We start from the raw sequence: 25,574 nt of genomic DNA on the forward strand, positions 1-25,574 counted from the left end.
GAACACATATCATTCATGATAAAATCACATATAAAGTTTTTTGTTTTGCCTGCCTTAGAGCACATATGAGCATGATAGAATCACATATAAAGTTTTTTTGACTGCCTTTGAACACATATGAGCATGCTATAATCACATATTCAGTTTTTTTACTGCCTTAGAACACATATGAGCATGATCGAATCACATATATAGCTTTTTGTATGCCTTAGAGCACATATGAGCATGGTAGAATCACATATAGAGTTTTTTTGGCTGCCTTAGAACACATATCATTCATGATAGAATCACATATAGAGTTTTTTTACTGACTTAGAACACATATCATTCATGATAGAATCACATATAGAGTTTTTTGTCTGCCTTAGAGCACATATGAGCATGATAGAATCACATATAGAGTTGTTTTACTGCCTTAGAACACATATGAGCACATGATAGAATCACATATAGTGTATAATTTATTTCAATATATTTTGTTTATCAATACTGACTGTTCTTTTCTTGTGTAGGTTGCTGGCGATAATCAGCGTAGCGGAGCTGAAGGGACCGATCAAGGCAATGAACAAGAAGACACACAAAATCTTGACGATGATTAGATTAATGTATTGAATTTGTTCTATTTTTTTTTGTTTCGAAAATATAATTGTTGAATTGTAAATAATTAAACTTGTGAATTTTAAAGTGGAACGATTAATTATTTTAGTTTCCTTTTATATATAATTTTATGTGTACTTTGTTTTTTATTTACAGGAAATATAAATTGTACAGGAAATATAAATTGTAGCGTTCTCGATATTTAATTTTCAAATATTTTTTTTATTTTTTTTCTTGTTTGTGACGGATATATTCATCGCTATACATATAATTTAGCGACGGATTTACAGCCGTCGCCAAGCCGAGGTCGTCGTTTAGTACTAACGGATTTGCGACGGAATCCGTTGATCGTTATTCCGTCGCAATTAGCGATGGCACTGGCGACGGATTTATGCCGTCGCCAATTAGCCTCGAAAAAATTGTGATATAAGATATCCGTCGCTACTTCATTGCTAAGTCGGTTAGCAACGGAATAGCGACGGAATGAGGTCGTCGCTAATCCACTGCTTTGTTGTTGTGAGGGTTGTTAGTAAGATGACCATAAGGGTCCAGTCTATTGTCAGTTGAGATAGAAAAAATTGGAAAAATGTAACGTTTACTGTAGTCGTGATCCAGCCTGTGCTGGAAAAATGTAACGTTTACTTCATATCAGGGATTTCTGTTGTAAATGAGTATATATTTGTGATTATTTGTGATGTGTATTCTGAAAATGAAGATAACAACGATATTATCTGTGTTCATCCTCTTTACAACTGGGACTGCCATGGCCTGTCCTCATGTTTCTAGAGTTGCAGCATTACTGAAATCTGTACATACAAATTTCAGTATTGATGACCTAATTAACAATTGAGGTATCAAGACCAGATGGTAGAATCCTTAGGGAAATTTTGGAGGGTAGGGGTAAAACTAACTTAGTTCCTAAAAGTCTGACCCAGATTTTGTTGTGTTTTGATCAGGTTAAGGTGCAAACTGTATCTAAAAGTGTGTCGAATTCAAGGAAGATCATACACAGAACTAGCTGCTAGGGTTTTCCTTTTCTGGGGATATCGTTGGCCGATATATATATATATATATATATATATATATATATATATATATATATATATATATATATATATATGTGAGATCGCCGGATGGCCAACGGCTGCCCCCCATGGACGAATGGTTTCCCATCTTTCGCCGGCTCCCTGCCACGACTTAAATTGATGGTGCGAGTCTATGCTGGTACAATCTCTCCCATATCTGGGTTTCCATGGTTGTGGTTGAGAGAAGGTACCAAAGGTTGAGCGCCAACCCTCTCCCCTCTTATGGTTGGGGAGGGGGATCTTGTGGTGGGCGGTATGCACGTTGAACGTGCGACCTCCATGAATACTAATGGTGCAACCGGATCTGCAGGTCGTGGGTGCAATGGAGTTGTCTGTGATCGGCGCTATTCAGCATCCCAATGGAGAGAGATGGCTCCAACTTATTTCCCCATACAAGGCAAGAGAGCTACATATTGACATGTTCATAACACAACCTTCCTTCTAAGACATGACTTTAGAGACACACCCACGATCTGAAACCGACAACGTCCTATCACAGACATTACTGTACTCTTCTCAAGAAAACAAAGACAATAAAATCTATAACTAAAGCAAGCCTGTGCAAGTTCAACATCTAAACCTACGTGTTATAGATGGTGCAAGGGAATAGAGGTCATTCTCGGTCACTCCTCTGCTGCTGCTGCAACTTGCCCCACCTCCGCACCTGAAGAAGCCACACCCCGGTGGCCGCCAGGAACTTGGCCGCCTGAACAGGGCTCAGCAACTTAACCACTCTATTCAGCGTCCCGAACCGCAGCCGGTCCGCGCTCTCCAGCAGCCTCTCCATCCCCGAGCACACCGACTCGAGCACGAAGTCTATCCCGGTGCTCACGCGGTCATGCTCGCCGTTCCGCACCCTTCCCTCCCGGCGCGCCAGCTCCACCATCTGTCTGCTCACCATCGCGTCCTGCACCCTCTGCATCTCCCCGGCCAAGCCATCTTCCAGCTTGATCGTCTCGGCTCGGAGCCACTCTAGTCGGCGCCTCTGGTCCTCAACGAGGCTGCTTGATAGCGTGCTCATCGCGATCCGGAGCAGCGCGCGGGGCCGCCAGCCGGCGATCCACGTGATGGACTTTTCGAAGGGGGTGACCCACTGCGGGGAGAGGACGGCGAGGGCGTTGAGCCGCGCGGCCGACCGCCTGGCTATGAAGTACTGCCTGTGGTGGTCGAGCACTGAGGCGATGAGGGGCTGCACCAACTTGTCCTGCACGCTAGGGCTGCTGAAGGAGCGGAGCTGCTGGATGAACTGCTCCTGCTGAAGCAGCCACCTCTCGTAGAACTGCTCCAGCCCTTCCTCCCCTCCTCCTCCTCCTTCCATAGGGAATGGCATTCCCTCGACAACAGAGAGAGTTATATATATATATGTGTGTGTGTGTGTGAGAGAGAGAGAGAGAGAGAGAGAGAAAGTGGAATCCATTGGAAAAGAAAAGGAGAAGGTGGGAAGTAGAGAGGGATATTGGCTCTTGGCCTCAGAGAAGAGGCAGCATGATTGCTTTTTTCTTTTCCTTTCTTTGTCTGATGTAAGAAGGGGTGTGGTTTAACCAGGAGAAAGACATGTCGGTCGATCAACCGAAAGCCTCCGCGCGCCCGGTGGTGAACAGATGTCTCGCGAAAGGACGTCGTCGATCTCAATACCCTCTCTATCTCTCCGTCTCGTGGGCTGAATGCCAACGGCTTTCTTAGATACATGGAAGGATGAAGGTAGCCCTTCGTGCCATGGTTGGGTCAGGTGATTCATAAACACAATTTTTTTTTGTGCTCTGAAATCACCACCGCCCGTTGACTTCGTTGCCACAGCCCGTTGTATGAACGGTGGAGCCCACTAAAAAATTTTTGACGTCGTCATCATGGGGAGTTTCAAACAAAAAAAATAATAAATGTTTTGGGCAATCGTATCGGCCGATACTCAAGTGAATCGTTTTGTATCGGTTAGAAAATAATAAAAAATATTACATGTCAATCATAACGTGACACATGTTAAAAATATTAACGTAATAATAAAAATTGATTTTTTAGTATTTTTTTTTGCATTTATTAAAATATTAACGTAGTTGTTGTTGTTGCTGTTGTTGTTATTAAAATATTGCCGATTCAAGGGTTAATAGTATCGATTTTCTGTCGATACGATGTGATACAGGCCGATACGCACCGCTACTGATGACATTGGTTTTGGGCACTATGGATGACAGTGACAAAAATTAAAATCGAAAAAATATCGGCAGCCAAAATCTCTCTAGAATTTGAATTTTTTTTTTTAAATATCATGTTTTTTTAAAACAATCTTGACAATAAAAAATAAATTAGAAATATAAAAATTAATTTTATAAAAAATATAAATAAAATTCACACGGTTTTTTTCATGATAAATAGTCGATAAAAACATAAATATCATGTTTAAATTGTGATATTTATGTTTTTGACGAAAACTCACTAGAAATTGAAGATATCGTGAGAAATTGTCGTTTTTAATTTTCAGGTAATTTCTCGTGATATTTTCGCAAGATTTTTCATAAATCTCACGAGATTTGTCATTATGCTTTGAATGTCGACGACTCCAAGGCTCGGCTTCAGATGGAAAAAAAGATAAAACGAATTGGATCCGACCTATTCGGATTTGGAGTTGGATGAAAAAACCAAATCCATATTTGACTAGCTTAAAGCCCATAGTTACACTTAACTTGGTTCGGGTTTTAGTCGGATTCAGATTTTAATCATATTCCGATTCAGTGTAACCCGACATCTGACCCGTTGTTTTGACATATCACCTGATCCAACTGCAGTCGTCGCTGCCATTGGTTTCCTTCTTGACCCCTTGTTTTGTTGATTTTGCGCAAAGCACATGATCTTGGCCATTCAACCAAGTGCATCATGACCGTCCACTTTCTTAACGGTGCAGCCGTCCAGGTGTGTGTTTGGCTGGATCTCTAGTATGGATAATGATGCAATCCTTTCTTTGAGAAATCCAAAGAGGGGATAAGCTTCCAGTGAATCACATGACAGCTGTTCATGGGCCCCAAATCAACAGAATGCAGGCCCCATTCAAAATGCTGACGTGTGATTAGTTGGGGAAGCGTAAGTAGGGATGTCAGGTTCGATCCGACCTCTACTAAATCCTATAAGGTCATGGTTTGGTGATAAACAAGGAGGTTCAATTATAATCTAAACTAGACTCAAAGGGTCCGATCCGATTGATATATGGAACAAGGTATAGTTTGTAAAATTTCATACCAGACTCAGACCCAACCGAGTTCCGACTAAGATCCACAAATTTTTTTATGTAGAAATGATAAAAAATATTATTTTACTGAATATTGTTCGACTCTGGTTTATTAATCCTTATAGCATCCAGGTATGGTTTCTCTTATGATAGGTTCGATTGTATTCGGGTTTGAACCCGTACCAGCTTCTCAAATCAGATCTGGGTTTGGTTCTACCAGAGTCTAATCAATCCCGGCCATTGACACCCCAATGCATAAGGGTTCAGTTAAAAGATCCATAAATCCCAAGTTAGTAGTCTTATTAGCCATCTAATTATCTGATTATTTTAACTTGTGCTAATTCGGATACTGACCAAGTGTAAGCTTTTAATCAAAAGGATTTTATATGGTTCCTCTTATGGTGGGTCCGATTGTATCTGGCTTTGAACCCGGTACAAGCATCTCAAATCAGATTTGGGTTTGGTTCCACCTGCGGCCCATCAAACCCGACTCATTGACATCCCTATGCATAAGGGTTCAGTTAAAAGATCCTTAAATCCCAAGTTAGTAGTCTTATTACCCTTCTAATTAGCTGATTATTTTAACCCGTGCTAATTCGGATACTGACCAAGTGTTAAGCTTTTACTCAAAAGCGTTTTAAGACTGGATTTTTTATTTTTTATTTTTATATACAACGTAAAACTTCGCTCTTGTAGGGTTGCGTTTCTTTTGATACCTTAACATTTTATCGTTTCTGCTCATTGCATTTACTATTAAGTGAATAGTATACCTTGATTTGCCACCTAATTAAGATGGGATGATCATGGTTCGAAGTCCACAAAAGCATCTCTTGCTGCAAGGATTAAACTGAGTGCTCTCCTTGGTGAGCATGGACAACCTCAAGAGTTTTACTAACCAGAGGTTGGATGCATAGTGACAAATATTGCGAGATTTATGAAAAATCTCGCGATAATATCGCGAGAAATTGCCTGAAAGTTTAAAACGGCAATTTCTCGCAAGATTTTCAAAATATCGTGAGATTTATGAAAAAAACATAAATACCGCGATATTTATGTTTTAAATGGCTATTTATCGCAAAAAAATCATGTATTTTTATCTTTAAATATTTTTTATTAATATTTTCTTATAAAAAATAATATTTATTTTATTTATTTATTTTTTTATTGCCAAGATTTTGCCAAAAAATGCGAGATTTATGAAAAATTTTCAATTTCTCGCGAGATTTTGAAAAATGAGAAATTGCCGATAAAAAACATTTGTCACTATGGTTTGATGTACCCCTCCTGCATGGGTAAGGGGTAGGGGTGGCAATCGGGTCGGATCGGATCGGTGGGTTGGCGGGTCAGCATACCTCAACACGAACCCGACCCGTTTATTAAACGGGTCGGCTGTGATAAACATGAACCCGACCCATTTATTAAACGGGTAACCTGACACGACATGGTTAACCCGTTTAATAAATGGGTCAGGTCGGGTAAACGGGTCGGTGGGTTGGCCCGTTTAAGAGAGTTTTAGGGTATCCTCTCCAAACCCATTTCCTCCTCTTCCCTCTCTCGTCCCCATCTGCGATGGCATCGGCGATCTTGGGGAAATCCCATCTTCTCAGGAGGGTGCTTGCTTCTCATATGTCTTCCTGTCACGGCGTGGCCACTAAGTCTTGGAGGTCCTCGTCCTCCTTCTCGACCATCACTCATTCGCGGCCCTTCGGATTCCCCCTTCGTTCCCTTGTGGCACTGCCGAAAATCGTGTGGGTTCTGGTGATGGGCGTGAGGTGCTTCTCGACCAAGCTGACCACTTCGTCCCTCAACGATTCTTTGCCCAACCGGAGCAATCAGCCGCCCAAGGAGATGATTTTGTTGGATGGGTGCGATTTCGATCACTGGCTCATCATCGTGGAGCCTCCCGAAGGAAACCCCACCAGGGATGAGATCATCGATAGCTATATTAAGACGCTCGCTCAGGTTCTTGGGTCGTAAGTGTCTTTCTTTTTACTAAGGTTGGCAGGCGGGTCGGGGTCGGGTAAACGGGTTGGTGGGTCAGGTTCAAGTAAACGGGTTGACCCGCCCGCCTAACCCCTTTATTAAACAGGTCAGACGGGTTGGCATACCCCTAACATGAACCCGACCTGTTTAATAAACGGGTTAGGTGGGTCGACCCGTTTACGACATGAACCCGTTTAAGCCAAACCTGAACCCGGCTAAGAAGCGGGTTGGCGGGTCGTGTCAGATTTTGCCACCCCTAGTAAGGGGAACCTCAAAGCTTGGTTTGTTTCACTCATTTTACTCCATTTTCCCTGTGGGGCCTACAGTCAACAACGGTTTCTTTTCACGTTGACCTTGACCATGCATTTAATAAGTAAATCCATTCTCGCTGTTCCAGACCGCCATGTTTTCACCTTTTTTTGTAATTACTCGAAGCTATATCGCGGGGGCCTTCGCTTCTAAGCCCGTGACACTTGCCACGCCCCTCTTTGAATGGATTTACGTATGATTTTTTTTCACACATGAGATGGCCTTCGCATCAAGGGTGCCTTTGTCATGGGGGTCTTTTCTTATGGAAGCTTGTGGATTATTAGAAATTCAGATCCCTAACTCTAACTTAACTTGGCATAACCAACTGAAAGGCCAACTGTTTAGAGTTGGTCATCTCGATAGATGCCTGGTAAACGACCATTGGGTACAACGCTTCACCATGCATGGTTTCAACACGGCCGAAGGTAACCCTAATTCCTAATAGGGTTGATCTGATAGCCACAATCAAATTTTTTTTGAATGATTGATCTAATGTTAATATCATACCTCGAGAGGTGAGGGATTTTTTTTTTGTATAGATGTGATAGATTAAATGAACAGAAACCTAACGAAAATTCTTACTACATATAGCTAGATTCTTAGCCAAACTAGCAAAGCGTGGGATCCAAAAATGTTGGAAGAATCACTCCCCAGGCTGGTCCCCCATATGAAGTGATATATGATCTCTGTAATACCTTATTTTCTGATATAGAATCTGGTAGGGGTCTACCTAACCTTAGATTGCTTTTTTTTTTTTTAAGTTGTTTTCTATAAATATTATTCTTATTTTTGTTTGTGTTTTTGGATCAAAAGAAATTACTATACTTTATCCTTGCCTATGGATTAGATGACAAAGAAAATCTTTGCCTTCCTTGCCATCTAATCAAATTTTTAGTGCACAGAAACAAAAGACAAATGTTGTTAGAAATTGCCTTAATTAGCTAATTTACAAAATTACCAAAATAAAATTAAATCATCCTCCTCCATTATTGCCAATGCAAAAGCCATGAGATTTTTTTGCAACAAATGAAAATTAGAGAATATGTAGGAAACTCAATGTGGGAGACTATCTGTAAGTAGATCATAGTTACCGGAAGCGTCCTTTTAGAGGGGGAAGCACTCTTCCGAAACAAGAAGCCCAAGGCTTAGGAAAACTCAGATTTTTATAAAAATAGGAAATGTGGTTCCCACTCCTCAAATCACTTCCAACCCTATTTATAAAAGGGTGTCACTCATTTTTTCCTTGCTTCCCCCTTGTTATATAATTTTCATATTATACCTATTGTTTTTTGCTTCCCCTTGTTTTCCTTCTGCTTCTCACTCGCTTTCCCCTTGTTTCTCCATCACTTCTTACATGTTTTCCCTTTCACTTCTCATGCACTTTCATAATTGCTTCCAAAATGAATCTCACCCGAGGGGATTGAGCAGGTCCTAAGCTAAGAAAGCTAAGAGATTTCGGGGATGTCATGCAACCCAACCACTTCGTAGGTGAGGTTTTATGATAAACAGGACAGGATGTTCACTTGTGGAACCAGCAGATTTGGCATCAGAAGGGAATAACTAACTAAATTGCATAACGAAACCAAGAAATGACTAAAACTAACAGGAGATTAAATTTTTAATAAAAAATTAAGTAATAAAAAATTCAAAATTTTCTTTATAACATTAGCCCTAATTTTATCTTACATTTCTCATCTATTTTATAGATGTGGGGTTTCCTAATTTTGATAAGCTCCCAACGAAGATAAGATTCCTAATTATAATGACCTCTAATTTAATATGAATCAAATACATGGATCCAATGTTCAAATATAAATTAAAGATCCAAAATAAAAATCTAAACAACAATAATGGATTCAAATAGATCCCATAGACCTGAAATTCTTGTCCCCCTTTCCCATTTTACATCATTTTCCCACAATTTAATTTTTCAAAAAAGGCTCCATAATTTTGAATCTGTAAAACTCTTCGTAATATGGTCTCTTCGTGACTTTAGCCATCATAAATTTTCTGTATGAACAATGAGAATTAATAAAATAAGATTTGTACGAGTTATATAACATGCCATAGTGTGCCCAATCGTTTCGGACTCTAAATGGTGCGTCTCTGTGACATGAGTTTTTTGAGAATATTACCTTATCTGTTCTTGTTACACCAGGTACCCATTTGACACCCAACATTGACAATGATTGGGCATGGTTTGTATTTGAGATCAATCACTTGATTCAAGAACAGTTTGATTGATCATAATTTGTAGAACCACCAGTGGCTACCCCATCCTTCAAATATTAGCTAGGAGGAGGCTCTTCATGTTCCTAACCAGCAGCTCCATTTGCTCCCTAGAATGAAGAGGCCAAGGATAAACGCATGCACAGTCCAGCCTACCACCTCTGATCGTGTCAAAAATCGCAATGGATGGACCAACGCCGTGGACCGATGCGCACCCGACGTAGTCCTCCAAGCTGATCTCTTTATGCAATTCATCGCTGGTGTCATCTTCAATTATGGGTGATTCAAAGACGGCCATGAACGAAGTCCTCATCGAAGAGCAGGGTGTTGTAGGAGGGTAGTCAATGGCCTTGCACATGAGGAAGTTGAGGTCCCCCATGTCAGTGAAGTGCTTGTTGCCCTTTATTGCACCTGAGAGCGAGTTGAAGTATCTCTTTGCCATGTCCCACACTTCCTCTTGACTGTTCACGCTCTGTGTGTTCAAGATTGCAGAGTGGTAGAACCCTGAAAACAGAATGTACCAAGTCTGGACTCAATGGCACAAAGACTTGGAACAGGCTGAAAAAGTTTGATTGATTTGCATGTAAATCTAGTTTTTTTAATCCGCCATTAAACCGAGAAATCCAGCAATAATCTTAAGTGGGTGCAACAGTTGACTGAATTCAGTACAGTGCCACTGCTTAGTGCAATAGCAAAATGCTCAAGCCCTCAGCATAGAAATCTGGGTCTAAGTCCTAAAAGAGGCCAATTTATGGCAAAAATAAAAGGTTAAGTCCGTCTGCAGTCTACTCCTTCCACCACCCCAAGACCTCTTGGTATGGAGCCAGGATCAGGTGCCATTACATGGCACACTTTGCTGCACCTCGTGCTCTCCATCTTTAGCTGACAGTCTGACAGTTGTGAGGCCCAAAAGCAGATGAAGGGCAGTCAGGTGCAGAGGGACACTCAAAGTGTGCCATGTGATGGCACCTGATCCGTCATACCCTATGAATATGAACCAATATGAGAATTTCGTTGGGGCGTTCCCTACTGAGCGACACACTGTACTCTATAGGCCCGGAGGCAGTGATAAATGGGCAAGGGTTGCTAGGTCATCACCTAGAAGCGACGCGTCACACCGGCACTCGAGTATGGTGTCAAATAGGCAAGGGTTCCCTCGCTTTGTTGGACGAGTGGGGGTAAAGAAGTTAGTCAAAGACTATAAAATTAGGTTAGCCACTTAGAACATAGGGTCTTTAATTGGTAAGTTAGTAGATGCTACGTGTAGGAGAAAGATTGATATTTTATGTTTACAAGAGACCAAATGGGTAGGTGAGAAAGCAAAAGTGATAGAACATTGGGGATATAAGATTTGGTATATAGGAATAAATAGGAATAGGAATGGAGTAGGGATTGTTATGAGTCGTGAGTTTATAGATAATGTAGTTGAGGTCCGTAGGAAGGGTGATAGGATTTTACTTATTAAATTAGTATTAGGTACGGATATTATTAATATTATTAGTGTTTATGTACCTCAAAGTAAATTTAGATGATTCCATTAAGCATCAATTTTGGAAAGATTTAGATAGAGTAGTACAAGGGATATCTTATGGAGAAAAGTTTTTCATTGGCGGTGACCTTAATGGACATGTAGGCATTAGTAGGGATGAATTTGAGAGTATCCATGGAGGCTATGGTATAGGAGAAAGAAACGAAAGTGGAGAAAGGATTTTAGATTTTGGTTTATCCTATGATATGATCTTAGCAAACACTTAGTTTAGGAAGAGGGGGTCTCACCTAGTAACATTTAAAAGTGGGGTTAATATGAGTCAGATAGATTTTTTCCTACTTAGAAAGAGAGATAGGGGTTATTGCATCGATTGTAAGGTTATACAAGGAGAAAGTGTAGCTACACAACATAGAGTCTTAATTTTAGATCTTAGAATTAGACAATGCCGCAAAAGGGATAGACATAGGATAAATCCTAGAACTAAGTGGTGGGCACTGAAAGAAGCTAAACAAAGAATGTTTGTAGAGCAGGTAGTTAAGGAAGTTGATTGGTGTCTCGAAGAGGATTCAGAATCAATGTGGAATAAGATACCTGGTAGTATGAGAAAGGTGACTAAGGAGGTATTGGGTGAGTCTAAAGGCGGTGCACCGCTAGGTAAGGATACATCATGGTGGAACGATGATGTCAAATTAGCTATTAAGGTTAAAAGAGAGTGTTATAGAAATCTAAATAAGAGTCGTGATAATGAGAATTTGAAGAAGTATATGATAGCAAAGAAGGAAGCTAAAAAAGTAGTTCGAAACGCGAGAGATAAGGTATATAAGGAGGTTTATGACAAGTTGGATACCAAAGAGGGTGAGAAGGATATTTATAGGCTTGCAAAGATGAAAGATAGGAAATCGAGGGATCTGAGTATGGTTAGATGTATCAAAGATGAAACGCAAAGGGTTTTAGTCAAAGATGAAGAGATTAAGGAGAGATGGAAAGATTATTTTGACAAGCTTTTTAATGGAAGTCATGCTCAGGATCTTGGAGACTTCCCCGTTCCTTTTCATGAGATGAATCGTGGCTTCATGTGCAAGATTCAAAAGAAAGAAATTACAGAGGCTTTAAAGAAAATGAAATCAAGAAGGGCAGTTGGCCCATATGGTATACCTATCGAGGCTTGTAAATGCTTGGGAGAGAAAGGTTTAGAATGATTGACGAATCTTTTTAACAAGATTTGGCGGACAAATAAGATGCCTAATGAGTGAAGGAAGAGTACTTTGGTGCCTCTATATAAGAATAAGGGTGATATACAAGATTGCACAAACTATCGTGGTATAAAACTCATGAGTCATACTATAAAACTTTCGGAGAGAGTGATTGAGTCTAGGTTGAGGAAGGTTGTCATGATATAGGAGAATCAATTTTGTTTTATACCTCAAAGATCAACTATGGAAGCTATACATCTTCTTAGACAACTTATTAAGAGAAATAGAGAGAGGAAGAAAGATTTGCATATGGTTTTTATTGATTTGGAGAAGGCATATGATAGAGTACCTAGGGACGTTCTCTGGTGGACAATGATGAAGAAAAGTGTTTCTCTCAAGTACATTAGTATAATTAAAGATATGTATAAAGGAGTAGTAACCAATGTTTGCACTTGTGGAGGGGTAACAACCAATTTTCCTATAACGGTTGGGTTACATCAAGGATCTGCTTTAAGCCTTTTCCTATTTGCTATAGTGATGGATGAGTTTACGAGATCAATTCAAGAAAATGTGTCGTGGTGTATGTTGTTTGCTGATGATATTGTTTTGATTGATGAGTCTAGAGCTGAGGTTAATGCAAGTTAGAATTATGAAAACAGACATTGGAAGCAAGAGATTTTAAGTTGAGTAAGAGTAAGACATAATATATGGAATGTTGGTTTAGTAAGCAACCAAGTAGTGATGGGAGTGTAGTGAAGCTTGGTGAGCAAGAAATACCGGTAGATGATTGTTTCAAATATTTGGGATCTATCATTCAAAAGTATGAAGAAATTGATGGAGATGTAAATCATAGGATAAAGGTTGGGTGGATGAAATGGAAAAGTGCAACTGGAGTGTTGTGCGATCATAGAATGCCATTGCGGTTGAAGGGAAAGTTTTATAGGACGACTATTAGGCCCGCTTTACTATATGGTACGGAATGTTGGGTTGCCAAGAGACATCATATTCAAAAAATGAGTGTAGCTGAGATGTGTATGCTTAGATGGATGTGTGGAAATACAATAAAAGATAAGATTCGGAACGAGAAGATACGTAAGAAGGTAGGTGTTGCACCCATTGAAAATAAGATGAGAGAGAATCGTTTGCGGTAGTTTGGATATATTCGGCGAAGGCCTAATGATGCTCCAGTTAGAAGGATGGAGAAATGGGAAAATATATTAGTTAAAAGAGGTCGGGTAGGCCTAGGAAGACATGGATGGAGATTGGCTTAACCAGAGAAGCCAGATAAAAGCCATGTAGAAGCTTCAGATTTAAGTTAGATCATGGTTGGTCTGGATCTGGATCTAATATCTACAATAGTAAATTGGATTCAAATCTTATATACATTCAAAGAACCAAGGCAGAATACTATAGGCAATTAAAATATGAAATCTCTATATATTTAACATACATTCGATAAATCATCATAAAAAAAAACAATTAAAATATAAAACCCCTAAAAGACACATTTAACATGTATTTAATAAATAAATTATAAAAATGAATAATTAAAATGTAAAACCCTTAAAAGACACATTTAACATGCATTCAATAAATAAATTATAAAATAAATAATTAAAATATAAAACCCCTAAAATCTCAATCATATATAAGAAAAACAAATACATTTAATATGCATTCAATAAATAAAACATAATTAAAAATTAAAATAAAAATACCTAAAATATATATTATATATGTGAAAAGACACATTTAGCTTACATTCAATAAATAAATCGTAAAATAGGCAATTAAAATGTAAAACCCTTAAAATCTAAATTATATATTAAAAAATGCATTTAACATGCAGTCAATAAATCAATTACATAATTAAAAATTAAAATATAAAACTCCTAAAATCTACATCATATATGAAAAACATCAAACGCTACAAGAGGGACCATTAGTATCAACACTAAAATAAACTAAATCTGCCATTTTCAGTTATATGTTTCTCTTAATCAGTTATAGTAGAAAAGTTATTGTAGATTGCATAGTTTTTTGTTTAATTTGAAGAATGACAATTTTGTTGAAATAAACTTTTTTAATATGCTTTAGATTTTAAGGGTTTTGTATTTTAATTCTTATTTTTTAAATTTATTAAATGAATGATGCTAAATTCAATTTTTTGGGGGTATATTAGATTTTAGAGATTTTGTATTTTAATTCTTATTTTTGCAATTTATTGAGTGAATGATGCTAAATTCGATTTTTTTTTGTATGCTTTAAATTTTAAGGGTTTTGTATTTTAATCTCTATTTTTTTAATTTATTGAGTGAATCATGCTAAGTTCAATTTTTTTTTCTTAATATGATTTAGATTTTAGGGATTTTGTATTTTAATCCTTATTTTTGTAATTTATTGATGAATGATGTTAAATCTGATTTTTTTTGTATAATTTAAATTTTAGAGATTTTGTATTTTAATCTATATTTTTACAATTTATTGAGTGAATGATGTTAAATCTTTTTTTTTGTATACTTTATATTTTAGGAGTTTTGTATTTTAATCTTTATTCTTACAATTTAATGAATGAATGATGCTAAATTCAAATTTTTTTATAAGGGTTTTTTATTTGAATCCCTAATTTTACAATTTATTAAGTGAATGATGATAAATCTTTTTTTTTCGATTATACTTTAGATTTTAGAGATTTTGTATTTTAATCCTTATTTTTATAATTTATTAAGTAAATGATACTAAATCCGATATTTTTGGTATGCTTTAGATTTTTTTATTTTAATTACTATTTTTATAATTTATTGATTGAATGATGCTAAATTCGATATTTTTTTGCTTTAGAATTTAAGGATTTTATATTTTAATCCATATTTTTGCAATTTATTTAGTGAATGAAGAAGCTAAATCCAATTTTTTTTTAGTAAGCTTTAGAATTTCAATCCTTTTTTTTTGCAATTTATGGAGTGAATGCATGTTATCCGAACCAGTATATTTGTAAAAATTGTCAGCAAAGATGAATCAAACACTAGACACATGGACAGTAATGTTAGCAATTGTGCATCCGTGCCTACCTTGGCTTAAATTCCCGACTCCACCACTGCATAGGGTCCATGTTTTACATAAGAAAACTGTCTTTATTAGATAAGAAAACAGGATCGCACACCACCTCCTCAAAAGAGGAATGGGGTTTAGCAGCATCAACACCTACATTTCAACATGACTCAAAAGAGGATGTTTTTGGCAACTCTATCCTCAACACCACATTTTTTGCCAAAGCATATTTGGGCAGCAGATGGAAATTGGCATTTTCATTTCAATGCAAGGGTCCCAAAACAGGGGCCTGCGAAACGCCTCCTATCAAGCTTCTATCAAGTTTTGACCCAAGGGGTTTGGCCTAAAACTGTTTGGCGGAGAGTGTAGGTTCAAATCCCATGGGCATCACCCCTACGTAAGCCCAAGCTTGGTGACAGACCCTGGGTCAAGGGTAGGGGTAGCAATCGGGTCGGGTTGGCGGGTCAGGTTAATGGGTTGGTGGGTCATAATACCTTAACACGAACACAACCCATTTATTAAATGGGTAACCTGACACGACACGGTTAACCCGTTTAATAAACGGATTGGGTTGACACGACACGATTACATGACATGGCGACCCGTTTATTAAACGGGTCGACCCAATAACATAGCCACGATAACTGACCCGAGTAACCCGAATAACCTGTCTAACCCGAATAACACAATTAGAAACACAAAAAACGGGTTGCGGGTTGACGGGTTTGTGTAAACGCCTAACCCGTTTATTAAACGGGTCAAACGAGTTGGCATACCCCTAACACGAACACAACCCGTTTAATAAACGGGTTAGGCGGGTCGACCCTTTTACAACACCAACCCGTTTAAGCCAAACCCTAACCCTAACCCTAACCCTAACCCTAACCCTAACCCGGCTAAGAAGCGGGTTGGCGGGTATGGTCAGATTTTGCCACCCCTAGTCAAGGGTAAGCCCTTTGAGTTTTACATTGACATGGACAGAGACCGTAAAATACGGCAGGCGCAGCCAGGGTGGCTAGGTCTCTCTGCTCGGAGTAAAAAAAAGCTACCTAATTGTTCGCCGCCAGGTCACTAAGTACATCTGGCAGAGCCGGTGCCACTAGCTCTATGATCACGTTTATCCGAGAAAAATAAAAAAATTACTTGTTTCCTTGTGATTAGAAGCCATACCTACATGATGAGGTTGGAGGGGAGGGTCCACAACGGACCTGCAGTCAATGATGGTCACAACGGCATAGTTCTCAGCCGGTCTGGGTTCCTTCCTCGCGCAATTTGCTGCCTTCAATCCCGCTGCTGCCAGCGCCGTACACAGCTTTATCCCTCTCTCTTTGCATGCCTACCAATTTTCCGTTTCCCCACCACCACCAAAAAAAACAATTTGAATTTGAACCAAAGTAACGACGCAGAAACGTGAAGCCATCGGCTAGTAGTGTTACCTCCAGAACCCGAGACGTTTCATCCCGATCCATCTGCAAGCGAACCACCCGAGACGCCCGAGTCGCAACGGTGTCCTCGAACGCGAGGTTGCTGAACCTCATGGAGCCCAGGGAGTAGCCCAGGAGGTCCACCCCGTGAGCCCAGAAGGGCTTCCTCGCCTTCTCCGGAGGGACCATGTCCTCTATCGCCAGCGGCACCGCCATCTCCGCCGCTTCCCCGACAACCTCGTCCGCCTCTCCGCCGTACCACCGCCGGATGTCCTGGAGGATCGCTGCCGCCGACGCGCGATCACAGATTACGGTGTGCAGCCGGAGGGCGACCACCGCCCTCGAGTCCGGCAGCTGGTACACCGTCGCGAGGAAGAGCTCGGCCGGCGTCTCGATCCGGGTCTCCGGCCACGAGTTCCGGTTGAGCTCGTGCTCCAGGAGGGCGTGGAGGGGGTCTCCGGCGTCGGAGTCCCTGAGGATGCTGGCGGCGTCTCCGGAGCCGACGAACTCGACAGCGAGGTAGGGATCGGGGGAGAGGGAGAGGGTGGGGGTCCGGTCGGTCCACTGGAGCCTGGCGCGGAGGAGGGGGTGGCGGTTCTGGACGCGGCGGAGGGTCCTCTCGAGCCTCTCGGGCTCGGGCTGGCGCGAGAGGAGGACCGCCAGGACTGTGATGCCCGTGCCGCTGGTGACGGCTCTGCACCAGCCGTACTCCGTCCCGCCGGCCGGCCTATCTAGGGGCATGTTGGAAATTTCAAATTAACTCCTTCTTTGGGTTGGGGAAGAAGCCAAATGACGGGGTTCGGGGAAATATCAGTAACGAGGTCGGTGAGGACACGTATAGGGTTTTACAAATTGACCAAAATGCTCTCATTCTTTTTTCACATTTCCTTTCTTTTAAGGCTGTTTTTACAAACCGAGCCTCGTTTGCTAAAGAGAGAGGGAGGGCTTGAGCCTAAAAATGAAAAATAAAAATAAATTTTTTTGTTTGAAAAAAATAAATTTTTCATTTTTATTTTTTGAAAGGCAAGCTGGGTCCCTACCAGTTATATAACTACACCACGAGTTTTCCTTTCAAAAAATAAAAATGAAAAAATTATTTTTTTCAAACAAAAAAATTTATTTTTATTTTTATTTTTCATTTTTATTTTTTGAAAGGCAAGCTGGGTCAGGCAGACCCTACCAGTTATATAACTACACCACGAGTTTTCCCTTGCTTGACTTATTTATAATTATCAATTTGAATTTTTTATTTATAATGATCATTTTGATACAAAAGACTAATGCTCATGAAAATGGAACCTTGACTAACCCGCTTAGTGGCTAAGGTCCCTTCACTGTGTCAAGCCCCTTGGGGCTGACCAACTTGAATTTGGTGCTCGAACTTAAACCATTTACCCTCTCGGACGAGTTCGAATAGTCGTGGTTCGGAATGAATCCAGCCCGACCTCACAACGAGGGGAGGGAATATTGACGGGTTTGACTAAGGGTAATTTTGATATTTTAATGTACATATTTTTCAGGATAAAAGTATGACGATTGTCACATGGAAACAGGGGTTAAGCGTCGTTTTCACCTTTATCTTTCTTGTCATTTTGCTGAGAGAGAGAGAGTCATTCCCCAAGTGGCATGAGGGCTATTTGAGTGGCTTAGAGTTGGGTTGGATCCGATGGGTCTGAATCTAAGACAGCTTTCTACCTAGTAGGGTTGGGACTTGGATCAAATTGTCAGAATCTAAGTCATGCCTAGTGCTGTTAATACGTTAGAATGGAGGTCGGATCCAGTGGGTCTGAATCCAAGTCAGTTTTTTGTCTAGTGTGCTGGATATGGGGTGCAATACATAGTGACAAATATCGCGACAGATTGCTTGAAAGTTTAAAACGGCAATTTCTTGCGAGATTTTTAAAATATCGCGAGATTTATGAAAAAACCTAAATACCGTGATTTAAATGAGATATTTACGTTTTAAACGGCTATTATCATGAAAAAACCATGTATTTTTATTTTTAAATAATTTTTATTAATATTTTCTTATAAAAAATAAATTTTATATTTTTTAATTTATTTTTTTATCACCAAGATTTTGCCAAAAAAAACACGAAATTTATGAAATTTTTTCAATTGCTTGTGAGTTTTTGAAAAATGAGAAATTGCCTATAAAAATGTTTGTCACTATGGTGGAATAGAGTCTTTTGTTATTAGCTTTGTATCCATGTGACCTGGATTTCATCAACAGGACCCAGGGCTTGGATCTACCGGACCTAAACGGCTAAGCCAACCTGGTTACTCATACTTATATGCACAAGGCCCGAAATGCGCAAGATCAAGCTACCCTCTAGCTAGTCAGGACCTCTTGCTGATCCATCTGGCTTGAATGGGATAGACACTGTCTGGTGTGGTTGTGCGCGAGAGGACTGACTTATTCAGGTAATGCTTGAGTCGAACAACACACTAAGGACTCGCTTGAATGCAAGCACGAGCGGGTAATAGCTCGGTAGTGGGTATATCAACTAGAACCTACTATGAATTGGCTCCTAATGAACAACCAAGGCATCGAAAATAAGATACAACTAGGTCCCTAAGTGAGGTGTCTATATGCTGACATGGGGGTTCGAGATAGGCTGTTTTAATTGGATGACAGATTCGGGTTCGATGGGTTATATATGATGTTTTGAGCAAAATGCAAACAACACAACAAGCTTCCAATAACACTCTTGAACAACGCCAACTCTCACGTACTACCTCACAATGGACCAGACGTCTCTTAGGGTTCTCTCCTTTTAATTTCCTTTCATAAAACTTTTGTTGAGCTCTTTGAGTATGATTTTAATGAATACAAAACTATCTATTGAGTAATGTTTAAATCTCAAGTATGCAGGAATTTTAGACTCATTTTATACCTTGAGAGATTGAATTTAAGTGTAAGAAGTGCTAAAAAAATTTGACAAAATCAGTAAGAGAGTTTTAGAGAAATTCAAGAACTAAATGAAAAAGAAACTCTTGAGAATCTAGTGCTGACTCCTGAAGAATTTTAAATAATTTCAGAGTTAATTTAAAATAAATTAAGAAAATTAAACCTATAGGGTGGAACGCCCCTCTACATGAGACCATGTTGGATCTAGAAGTCCAATATGTAAGGACTCTATCTAGTTCAAGGTAATCCACTTGGGGGGGGGGGGGGGGGGGGGGGGTGGATCCCCACCTACTTGCTTAATTTCATATTCAAGGTTTTTAATAAAACCAAAATCCTTTTTCGAAAACTTTTTTGAGTGGAATAGTGGTTGATTTCATATGTAGATTCATGAATATGTATTGTGTTTCTATTTTTTTGCATGCAATCAAATTTAGATATCCATTAAATTCAATTATTTTTCAGATTCTATAGCAAAAAAAAAAATATCCACATCGAATCATAAATGGATATCATTTTGGCTTACCAGATCTGACTAAATAGAGTCGGATTAGGTAGATATATATCAATAAAATCCTATCCACTGACAACACTAGTGCAACCCTACGTAGTTCCCACTCATACAGTACCTAAATACGATGATTCAAACCTTGAACAGGGTTCACAAGAAATTTATCCAAACTATGATATCTAAAAAAATATTAAATTCTAGGAAAAAAACAAAAAGTTGTTGAAATTAAATAAATTAAAAAATAACTCATAATTATCCCAATTTTTAAATGAACTGCCTAGCTCTCTAGACCTCTCATTTATTTATAATGAGAAATTCCTAATGTTGATAAACCTAACTTCCAGTAAACTCTAATTATGATAATTTTATGTTCGTGATTAACTTCACAAATATAAATCAATTATTTGGATCCAATATGAATTACAAGCTATAAAAGCAACCCAAAATCGAACTAAAGGTGACTGTGGATCCAAATAGATTCTGAGAATTGGGTATCATCCCACTCCGACTCCTTCAACATGGGGCCTTAGGAGACGTGTCACATGGTTATAGTTATGGACATATTTTTTAACTTTCAACATGATTAATACATAATGAAACATTATACGGGAGATCCATGTGACTTAGCTTAGGTGGTACTGACTGGTTTGGTGTCTTAAATAAGAGTGAAATAGCTCCTATTACCATATCGTGAACAAATTGAAACAGGTCAGATCCATGAAGCACTAGGGGTGGGCATCAGGCCGGGTCCAGCCTAACCTGTTTTGGTCTGACCCAATCTTAAAATACATAAATGCTTGACTGAAACTATGTGTTAACGAGAGAATAACAGGTTTCCATGCAACTAATTTCTAATTAGTGCGGTAAATAGTAATAATTAACAAATAACAAGTTCTCATGCAACTAATTAGGTAAATAATAATAGTTATTCAAATTACTATGTAATAGTTAATTTTTAAAAGTTTTATATTGTTAAAAAAATTTAATAAATAACTTTGGCCTATCGGGCTAGCCCAGTAACCTGGAGGCCGGGCTCAGTAACCCACAGGCTGGCCTGGGCCTAAAATCATGGCCATGATCGGTCGGGTTCTGGCTGCCAGGCCGGTTGCCCACCCCTACGTAACACTTTAGTGGTGATTCAAAAATTTCAGAATTTTGGAAGGACTATTTTCGGAATAACCATGTTCATTGAGCCAACTTAAACAATTGCTCGTACAACACCAAGTTGTGAACTCAAATTAACACAAGCATCAAGCTCCCCAATCACATTTATCCTGTCGAGAGGCCAGAAGATGGTGAAGGTAAGAACAGTTCAGGAACTTGGATGCATCGCCCAAACAGGACCACCAACCCGCACTAACAAGAGAGTGTCAGCTGGAGGTGGGACCGGTTCTCCTGCTCCAGGACATCCAGCAGGAGTGGGTCCACCTTGATGCGGCCATGGACATCGATATGGAATCGGTGGGCCCACATGAGGAGGTCAGTGGACCCCTGAATCCCGACGGAGGCGGTGAGCTCCATCTCGTGGCAGGCGACGTCGGCGAAGTGGTGGGCAATCTCGATGTCGTTGAGCCTCGCTGGGAGGTGGAGGATCCGGCACGAGTTTCGTCGCTGCTCGCCAGCGCACACGTGCGCCTCGTCAAGGAGGGAGCCGCGGTAGGAGATGGCCATGGTGGAGGGGGAGTATCGGACGGACACGACGTTTGGGTTCGTGGCGTGGATGTAAAATTTATTTTTTATTAACTTCCTATTAATTGTGGCACATGTGTTTATTAGGTTGATAAGAATAGAGTTAGTTATTAACTCTAATTGGTTAAGAGAAACAGCTTTTTCTTCTTCATCTCTATTTTGATGGAAAGTGGAAATCACGTAACCAATGAAGAAGCGGTCTTTTCTCTACCCTATAAAAGTAGATAACTTCCATCAGTTATGTACGTATGAAATTAAAGAGGGTGAAGAAAGAGAAACCACTTCTCGATTTTAATTTGTTGCAAGAGCATCATCATTGCATTGGAATGCATTGGTAATCCTTGAAGATTCTCGATCATTTTTCTCTTCCACAAACATGGATCGAGGTATTTATAAATTATTTGTAAAGATCATGAGATTCCAAGATCCTAAAGATCAAATATTCATTTCAATATAAGATTTGAAGTCTTACATGTGGTATCAAAGCTCCGTTTTGAGGACTCATGATTTTTCAATAAATGAAAATTTTATATATATGAAACTCATATATAATATATGTTGAATAAAATTCTTTATGTATGTGCATGAAAGAAGTTATTTTGATGTTCTTCATGCTTCAACGCAATCATGTGAATATATACTATTTCATGTGTTTCATATGCAATCATGCAATAATGCAATCACGTAGATGCATGTGTATGTTTCATAATGAAAGTGCACTAGGATCGGGGCAACGAGCACTAGACGGGGGGTGAATAGTGCTTTTAAAAAATTGTCTGCGGAATATTTTATGATTTTGCAAATCTCAAAGCAAACACACAAAGAACACAAGATTTTATCCTGGTTTGGTCTACCCCGACCTACATCCAGTCCCCAAGCAAAACCCGCTTGAGATATTCACTATCAACCTTATAAACTACAAGATCACACAGACCATAATTGGTCTCACTTTCAGTAACAACCCTACTGAAAGCAAACAACTCCTTTACACCAAGGAGTCCTTCTTTTTAAAGAAAATAAGTAACAACTTACAAAACAACCTATGAGCCTTTCTTTTGAATGCAAATGAGATGCAATTGGCTTTTGAGGTTGTTGAAATACTCTACTCACAAATTCACTATCTCTCAAAGTGATTTGAGTGAAAAACTGAAGTGAAAATATCACGTGAGTGAGAAAACAAATACTTGAATGAATAGGAGTGAAAAGCAATAAGTAAATGATTCAAATCGATTGAATTCTTATTTTTTTTTTTTTGTAAAATGCACTCATATTTATAGTTCAAAGATTCCATACGTTGAGAGTATGAAAGGGTGTCAAAACTGTCCATTTCGAACGATCAAAACGTTTGAAAAATGAAAAGACACGCCTTTTTTGAAGTTTCAGGAAAACGACAAAATTAGTCGACTGAAACATCAGTTAGTCGACTAATAGTTAGTTATTAGTAGACTGGCAGTTATCGTCGGTCGACTGATCTGTTAATCGAGCCGTTTGAAAATCTGAACTTTTAAAACTTAGTAGACTTGAGAAAAGTTAGTCGACTGATAATATCATCAGTAGACTGAAAAACCTTTTAGTCGACTGCTGCTAAAATCTTCTGAAAAACAAATATTCTGTTTGGTCGACTGATAAAAAGCATTAGTCGACTGCTGCTAAATTTTTCAGAAAACACATGTTCTGTTCAGTCGACTGATAAAACCATTAGTCGACTGCTGCTAATTTTCCAGAAAACAGACATTCTGTCCAGTCGACTGATAAAACCTTCGGTCGACTAATTTGACAAAAATGACTTTTTTAGAAAATATGGCGCGAAAGGATTAGTCGACTGGTAAGTCTATTGGTCGACTAATAAACATGAAAATTTAAGAAAAGAGTTTTATAAAAAGATTTTCATGAGGGTTCTTTTTAGAAAAGTTTTTCTAAAGACTTTTAAGGTGAAATGCAACCTAAATATGCACTCTAAGTAAGGCTCTTACAAGAATCTAAGACTTTTAATGAATTAAACATTTGCACACTAGTCTTCAAAGATTCTTTATCGAATTCTTCAATTTCTTCATAGCCTTGGCTGAAATGCAGTTGATTCCACTTGCTTATCATCAAAACCTTGTACTTGAAGTATCATGTATGGCTTCATTGTCGTAACAATCTCCCCCTTTTTTATGATGACAAACTTAATCAAAGATGAAGCATTTAGATGCATAGATGGAGATTTTACTCCCCCTATCAATATGCTACAAAACATTAAAAGTTAGCACATTTAAAGCACATATATCACATATTGATTGGTTTGCATTTTCATTCATCATTTCTTCATGCATTTAGAAATACATTAAATACATTCATTCAAAGCTTTCTTTTTCTCTTAATTTTGCATTTCTCACGCAAGATCTCCTGTAATGTAATTGCTATCATCTTTTTCTCCCCCTTTGTCAGAATAAAAAAGAGTAAGGGCAGAAATAGCATAAGCAAAATAGAGATACAAGTTTAAAATGTTACAACCCATAAAGTATGAAAGTTCAGACAACAAAGATTAGAAAAGTGAGTTAAGCAAATCCTTGATTGAAGTAATCTCTTTCTGAATCGAAGATAGTTGTTGAGTTACATCTTCACGAAAAGTGTGTTGATGCAGCTCCAAAGCTTCCAATCTCTGCATAACTTCATCATGGTCTTGATTTGTCGAAAATTTCTTTATTTTTGCATGAGATGAAGGTGTCGCAGAAGGTGAAGGTTCAAAAAATGATGGTTCATTAGGATCAGATGGTTCAGTTTGATCAACATTTAAAGGAGGCAGATATTTAATTTTCATTCTTTTAAAAATTGTTTGATCAAAGAACTCTTTTTGCTCAATGTATTTTTCATTTGTTAAAGGAACTTTGAAATGTCTAAAAATACAGGTTAAAAGACAACCATAAGGAAGAAATGGTTTTTGTTTCCACAAGTTTGTAAAATACACATTGGTCCAGTTGACAGAAATATTTCCAAATAAAACATAAAGAGCCGTAGATAGATCTGTGGAATAATAATCAAAATAACCAGTTTTGGGTAGAACATTGTGGGCAAGGATTCGTCCAGCAATGCGTGCACGAGTTTGAAGATTAGTATTTTTGAAAGGAGGGCATTGAGGTGCTCCTGGAAGAAGAATTTGTTCAAAAACTCTTTCATCATTTAATTCAATAGTGTTGAAAAGAGTGTCTGAAGATGGAATTTCAAGAATTTCTCCAAGTAATTTCGAATCAAACTTGATTTCAACATCACGAACAAGAGAGGACAAAACTCCAGTTTCATGATCCATTTGTAAATTCGTGTAAAATAAGTGAATAAGAAACAGATAGTGAAGGGTATCTGCACAAGCATCAAAAAGATGTGAAATTCCAGGAAATAATTCTCTTATTTTGTAACGAGAAAACAAGTGAAATAGAACATTTCGGCCTGGTAAAATAGGTAGTGCAGAAATTGATCCAAAAGTATCATAGAGAAGAGGATTGCGAAGTAATCTTAGTGAAAAACCATGTCTTGAAGAAGGTGTAGGAGGAGGAGAACCTAAACCTTTTGCAAATGCAGACTTCGTACGAGGCATGGTTAAAAAAAATAGAGTTACCAAAAACAATGACGGCTTCCAAATGATTTCCGGCAGAAGTAGAACGCTGTCTGGCGATGTGAAACAGAACCAGAGGAGGATATAATGGCTGACGGTGAGTGAGAAGTCGGCCACAAGGGGATTCCGGCAATGCACTGTCACACAAGAGGGTTCCGGCGTGTTTTGAAGATGCACCAGTTACTGCAGGAGGATTCCGGCGTTTCAAGATCATGACCAGAAGACTCTGGCGTCTCTTTGTTACGGTAAGAAAATCCCAGCGAAAATGGGATCGAACGGCACTCCGAGGGTTTTTCG

General features: G+C 38.8%; 3 protein-coding genes and 1 pseudogene across 3 annotated transcripts; 1 reads left to right on the forward strand and 3 right to left on the reverse strand.

Annotated features, from left to right (window-relative positions):
- Positions 1 to 1,859: 1,859 nt before the first annotated feature.
- LOC149847241 (protein DOG1-like 4) lies at positions 1,860 to 3,013 on the reverse strand. The gene has a single exon (XM_089998350.1). The coding sequence runs from the start codon at positions 3,010 to 3,012 to the stop codon at positions 2,296 to 2,298; it is 717 nt and encodes a 238-aa protein (XP_089854476.1). The 5' UTR covers position 3,013; the 3' UTR covers positions 1,860 to 2,295.
- A 3,455-nt stretch (positions 3,014 to 6,468) lies between these two features.
- Positions 6,469 to 6,876, forward strand: LOC149847242 (multiple organellar RNA editing factor 8, chloroplastic/mitochondrial pseudogene; annotated as a pseudogene).
- Positions 6,877 to 9,197: 2,321 nt separating this feature from the next.
- LOC149847243 (GATA zinc finger protein) lies at positions 9,198 to 17,366 on the reverse strand. The gene is made up of 3 exons (XM_089996878.1): positions 16,590 to 17,366; positions 16,324 to 16,489; positions 9,198 to 9,924 (listed from the first exon to the last, which is right to left on the reverse strand). Exons 1-3 carry the CDS (start codon positions 17,316 to 17,318, stop codon positions 9,473 to 9,475), a joined length of 1,347 nt encoding a protein of 448 aa, XP_089853004.1. The 5' UTR covers positions 17,319 to 17,366; the 3' UTR covers positions 9,198 to 9,472.
- A 3,986-nt stretch (positions 17,367 to 21,352) lies between these two features.
- On the reverse strand, positions 21,353 to 21,837 carry LOC149847244 (uncharacterized). The gene is made up of 2 exons (XM_089993736.1): positions 21,821 to 21,837; positions 21,353 to 21,743 (listed from the first exon to the last, which is right to left on the reverse strand). The coding sequence occupies exons 1-2, from the start codon at positions 21,835 to 21,837 to the stop codon at positions 21,353 to 21,355; spliced, it is 408 nt and encodes a 135-aa protein (XP_089849862.1).
- Between the last annotated feature and the right edge of the window lie 3,737 nt (positions 21,838 to 25,574).

The sequence above is a fragment of the Nuphar pumila genome, chromosome 2, assembly GCF_984573655.1.
Source record: "Nuphar pumila chromosome 2, dmNupPumi1.hap1.1, whole genome shotgun sequence".
Classification (NCBI taxonomy): domain Eukaryota; kingdom Viridiplantae; phylum Streptophyta; class Magnoliopsida; order Nymphaeales; family Nymphaeaceae; genus Nuphar; species Nuphar pumila.

Excerpts from the sequence above, each read along its gene's own strand:
- LOC149847241 (XM_089998350.1), bottom strand. The coding sequence starts at position 3,012 with ATGCCATTCCCTATGGAAGGAGGAGGAGGAGGGGAGGAAGGGCTGGAG.
- LOC149847243 (XM_089996878.1), bottom strand. The coding sequence starts at position 17,318 with ATGCCCCTAGATAGGCCGGCCGGCGGGACGGAGTACGGCTGGTGCAGA. Across the intron at positions 16,490-16,589 it reads AAACGTCTCGGGTTCTGGAG|GCATGCAAAGAGAGAGGGAT; the intron begins GTAACACTACTA and ends GAAAATTGGTAG. Across the intron at positions 9,925-16,323 it reads CCTCCAACCTCATCATGTAG|GGTTCTACCACTCTGCAATC; the intron begins GTATGGCTTCTA and ends TTCTGTTTTCAG.